Here is a 5,000-nt window from a genome sequence, read left to right as displayed (position 1 = left end):
GACCTTCCTTTGTTAACAATGCTGTTGAAGATTTTCCAAAAGTCTCTAGAGTTTAACTTCTGAGATAAGATACAAGATTTAGATAAGATACAAGATTTAGCACCTTTTTACATCGGTTTCTTGCAATAATAAATAGCCATTTGTTCTCAAGAGAGTTGTTTTTTTGAAAAAGATGAAAAAAATTATTATGATTAGATTTAGTAGCTGCACAAAGAGGGTGGAGTAGAATGAGGCTTGACTTGGAACTGACGAGAAGGAATAAAAGTTTCATTTCCTGTCTGAATCCAGGAGGCTGCGTAGGAGGCGCATTTTTCAGCTGAGAGAGAAAAGACATCAGCCCAAGGACCGTCACAAAGAAAATCATGAAAAGAATCCCAGTTAACTTTAGGGTAGTAGTAAGTAGTGCAATTATAGGGTTAGTCCAAAAAGGAACTATGAGATGAAAGGTGTAAAGATATCATTGCATGGTCAGAACCACTTAAGGGATAAAAAGGAGAAACTGAACAAAAGCTGGGATCAGAGACCAGACATAAATCAAGGAGTGAAGGTAAATGATTAGGATTGTCAGGAAAACAAGTCACAAAGTTAACTATTTGAATAAGAGATTGAGAAATGCAGAAGTTATAGGCTTTAGTCCCAGCAGGTTCAGTGGCGTTAGAGCCAAGCCATTCAGTGTGATGAGCATTAAAGTCACCAATAACAACAATATTGGCAGAGGGGTAAAGAGAGAGGGTATGATCAATTTGATCAGAAATTACATCTCAAAGAGTGCCGTTTTGGGAAGAAGGAGAACGATAAAGAACTAAGAGAAAGATGTGAAGAGGAGCTAATCGGAAGCACATAAAAGTTAAAAATTTGAACCTGATTTCATGACAAATAGGTGAATTGATGCGTATGTATATCCCCAAGCCAAGCATGTGACTATTGGAGTCTTTGCGAATGAAAGGATGGTACCCATCAACACTAAGATCAGAAGAAGGAATAGCAGAATTTAAATCAGTTTCACTAAGAGCAAGCAAGTCTGGTGAATTTTGGAAGAGGTAAGATTCAACTGATGGAAGGTTGCTTCGCAGACCACAAATATTAGTAAAAGATATTAAAACAGTTAGGTTAATTGCATAGTAATAATAGCTATGCATTTGTCTCAGTTCTGTTAATTAACCCTAATTTGTAGCATAGGGCTCCTTATGAGGCCTCAACAATGTGCACCAAAAGCATTAACAGGGACACCACCCTTGCGCAATATGGCACTGTTAATTCTCTGATATTTTGCAGCTGTTGATGGAATCAGCCTCTCTGAGAGCAACCACAAAGTTCGGGAAACCTTACTACCAGCCAGCCTCAGAACCATTGTTTGGTTGAACCATATTTACAAACTAATGTTGATTATATTTTAAAATCTTTTTAAAAACCTATTGTATAAAATGTATAAAAGACTATTTCCTTATCTTTGATAAAAAGTTCTGACTCAAAAGACATGTGTACGAGAAAATAAGAAATATAGAAAATATAATTTAGAATAATATAGATTATGTCTTTTACTTAATTTCATACAACAATTCCTGAAAAGTATTGTGTCATGATTATCTAAAGGTGTATTGTCAATCTTTATAAGAATTATTTACTTGTTTAATTTGCTAGCTAATTATTATATTTAAAATGAATGATGACCTAATGGAAATAAAATTGATGATAAAATAGTCTGATAAACTTCTACAGCAATTAAAAATTTTTGCATTATACAGTTGATTTCTGATCAAGGATCAAACAATATCTTTTGTTTATTTTTTAAGATTGATAATTCTAAAAAAATTTTTTATGAAAATTAAATTTTAAAAATTCTTATGAAAATAAACTAAAATGATTTTTAGGCGAGGAAAAAAAATTTGTTTCAATTTTCTCATCACAAGGAAAGCTTGCGCTTTCTCAAAAGTAAGTTTTTCATAAATATTGTCTTTGTACTAAAAGTTGCTTGTAAGGTGAAAATGCAGTTGGTACGTATTGATAGGTATATATATATATATATATATACATATATATATATATATATATATATATATATATATATATATATATATATATATATATATATATATACACATACACATACAGATCTGTGAAAAAATATGTAGACAGTACAAAAAAAGTGTAATATTTTGATATCTTTTTATCCTAGAAATATTTCTGAAAAGTATCTGTTGTATTTCAATTGTAACAAATTTACATTACATTTACATTAGTTGCACCAAAAAAAGTAAACAGACAAAAATTGACATCATCTTTTCTATTTCCTTTGTAAACAACAAAGTTGTAAACAAAAATTTTTTTACCGAATTATTAGATACTATATTTGCATATAAATGGGTTGACGTAGGCCTGAATGTATGTCTAAGAAGCGTGCATGCATCACTGCTTTGCATAAAGAAGGTCTTAGCATCCGTGAAGTAGCTGCAAAGGGTCATGGGAAGAAGAGTGGTATAGCAAATGAGATTAAGCGGTTAGCAAATATTGGTCAAACTACATTGAAGAAGCAACCTGGGCGTCCCAGAATGAGTTCTGGTTGCGCTGATCGTGTTTTATCTCATCTTGCAACTCTGGGTCAATTCAAGGGCTCGACTGAACTGTACAGCAATTGGTTCGAAGCAACAGGAACAAAATACTGCTCAAGTACAGTATGGAGACGGTTGATCGCAGATGGGCTGAAATTGTATCATCCAGCAAAGAAACCAATGCTGAGCAAGTTTAAGAGGAAAAGACGCCCAGATTTTGCAAGAGCACGTAAGCACTGGACTGTGAATGACTGGAAAAAGGTGCATAATGTACAGTATTACTATGCAATTTTTAGACTAATTGAGTATGTTGTGAATATAATTTGTCCTTGTGCCATTTTTATATGTTATTTTTATTTTCCCTTTTGTTATTACTGCAGTACTGTACAGTATTATGATTGTAATGTTTAGGTTGACAGTAATGTTTTTTGTTATTTTACACTGCTTTTAGTACAACATGTGCTTTTTATGCATTTGGCTGCAGGTCATCTTTTCAAATGAAAGCACATTCAGCATCCAGGCTAACAAGACTCATGTCAGACATTGGGCTAACAAGAGACTGCTTCCAAGTTGCATTGCTCCAACCGTTAAACATCCCAAAACCGTAATGATTTGGGGTTTTTTTCTTTCTATGGACCAGGGCGTCTGTACGTGGTTCCTAAGGGCACTATGGTCAACTCAGAAAGGTATTTGGAAATATTGAATACACGCATGCTACTCAGTGCATCAGCTCTGTATTGAACTGTTGACTTCATATTTCAAGACGGCGGTGCTCCTTGTCATTGCTCAAAGGTGGTTAAAGCCTGGCTTCAGCAACACAGCATGGCTCAGGTGCATGATTAGCCAGGCCAGTCACCAGACATAAACCCAATTGAAAGTCTATGGTGTATCTTGAAAAGGGACATTAGTAACACCAACCCAACAGGCAGAGTCACTCTGATAGAGACAATAATACGTGCCTGGCATCACACAATCAACTTAAAGACATTGCACACTTTAGTTAAAAGCATACCTCTACGTATCGTTGGTGTAATAGCTGTGAAGGGTTATGCGATCAAATATTAATTTCGGACATGCTGCGATAGCTACAGGACATTGTATGTGAAAAAATTATCAATTAAGCACTCTTTAAGATTAATTTGCAACTATGAACAGTACAATCAAGTATTGGAAAGTGTTAAATGTCATTTATAATTTAAAAGATTGTGATTTGAACTAGTTTTATGTAAAAAAAAACAAGTTTTTTGATGCTGTCCACATGCCTTTTCACAGATCTGTATGTATGTATGTATGTATGTATATATATATATATATATATATATATATATATATATATATATATATATATATGTGTGTGTGTGTGTGTGTATATGTATGTATGTATATATATACACATACATAAAAGTTCACGTCTACTGCCATACATTTTATTTTTTAGATCTTTTTCTAACAATGACTTGATGAGTCTTCAAAAAAATGTTGAGACTGCAAGTTTACGTAGTCTTCCTGATGAATCATCATTCTCTGCTTTTAAAGTGGAAAAATCTGTTAGTGAACAAGATTTAGCTACAAAGCATGAAGAGATTTTCCAGCTTGATGATCATAGCAGTATGGATTGTAAGCTTTAAATTTAAAAGTTCAAGATTATTTATAATAGTTGAGTTTTTTTATTTTTGAAATTTTTTTTTAAGCAATTGAGTCAAAGAATTTCTCAACGTATGACAGAGTTGCTACTTTAACAGACCAAAGGATTAGTGATGGACAGCCACCATTATTCGCTAGAAAATCTTTTTCAAATGTTAACAAAGATTCTTTGGTTTCTATTGATAAATCATCTTCAAATAAGTTAGAAAATTGTAATACCAACTTGAATAATACTTTAACTTCAGAAACTTTGTTTTCTGATGAGTTTAATATAGGAACATCTATGGTTGGGAATTTAGCTACTAATGTAAGTTCAACAGAAGAATTTGCAAACTTTGATATTTTGAGACCTACAAATGAAAAGCGTCAACCTACAAATCTTCCTTTACCTGTGTTTAAACCAAGACCGAAATCTAACCAAGTATATAAGTTTGTATATTAAAGAAAATTTTAGACGTATATTTTCCACATATAAACAAAAGAAGCGATCTTTATTAGTTTTTTTTTTTTTCTTTAGCCAAGTTCTATATCTTCTGCTGTTCCTCGTCAGCATAGCTCTTTGATTACAAACAATTCTTCATTAGTGCAACCTGTTAGCTCTTTATCAGATTTACTTGATATAAATTTTTCGCCTACTCATCATTCTGCACCAGGTTTTTGTTTTATTATTTACTTTCAAAAGAATTAAAAAGAAAAAAAGACTTTTAAAAATATTTTTTTGTATTATATGTTGTAGAGAAAACAACGTCACAATGGATTAATCTTGAATCTCCAACAAGTAATACAGTTTCTGTTTTTACAAAAAAT

At 32.5% G+C, this 5,000-nt stretch overlaps 1 protein-coding gene across 4 annotated transcripts in view; it reads left to right on the top strand.

The window, feature by feature from the left end:
- The window catches only part of LOC105843033 (F-BAR domain only protein 2), a 90,587-nt gene that overhangs the window by 64,753 nt on the left and 20,834 nt on the right, over positions 1-5,000 (top strand). For 2 of the 4 annotated variants that reach the window (XM_065801098.1, XM_065801100.1), the window contains exons 17-21: positions 1,872-1,932; positions 3,988-4,166; positions 4,241-4,614; positions 4,711-4,846; positions 4,930-5,000. The exon at positions 4,930-5,000 is cut by the window's right edge and continues 299 nt beyond it. In XM_065801098.1, the coding sequence (XP_065657170.1) occupies positions 1,872-1,932; positions 3,988-4,166; positions 4,241-4,614; positions 4,711-4,846; positions 4,930-5,000 (821 nt within the window). The remainder of the gene's footprint in view (positions 1-1,871; positions 1,933-3,987; positions 4,167-4,240; positions 4,615-4,710; positions 4,847-4,929) is intronic. The other 2 variants (XM_065801099.1, XM_065801101.1) reach the window with 1 other exon arrangement.

Source organism: Hydra vulgaris, chromosome 07, assembly GCF_038396675.1.
Source record: "Hydra vulgaris chromosome 07, alternate assembly HydraT2T_AEP".
NCBI classification, from domain to species: domain Eukaryota; kingdom Metazoa; phylum Cnidaria; class Hydrozoa; order Anthoathecata; family Hydridae; genus Hydra; species Hydra vulgaris.
Note: the sequence above shows the minus strand (reverse complement) of the source record. Positions and strands in the feature narration are given on the sequence as shown.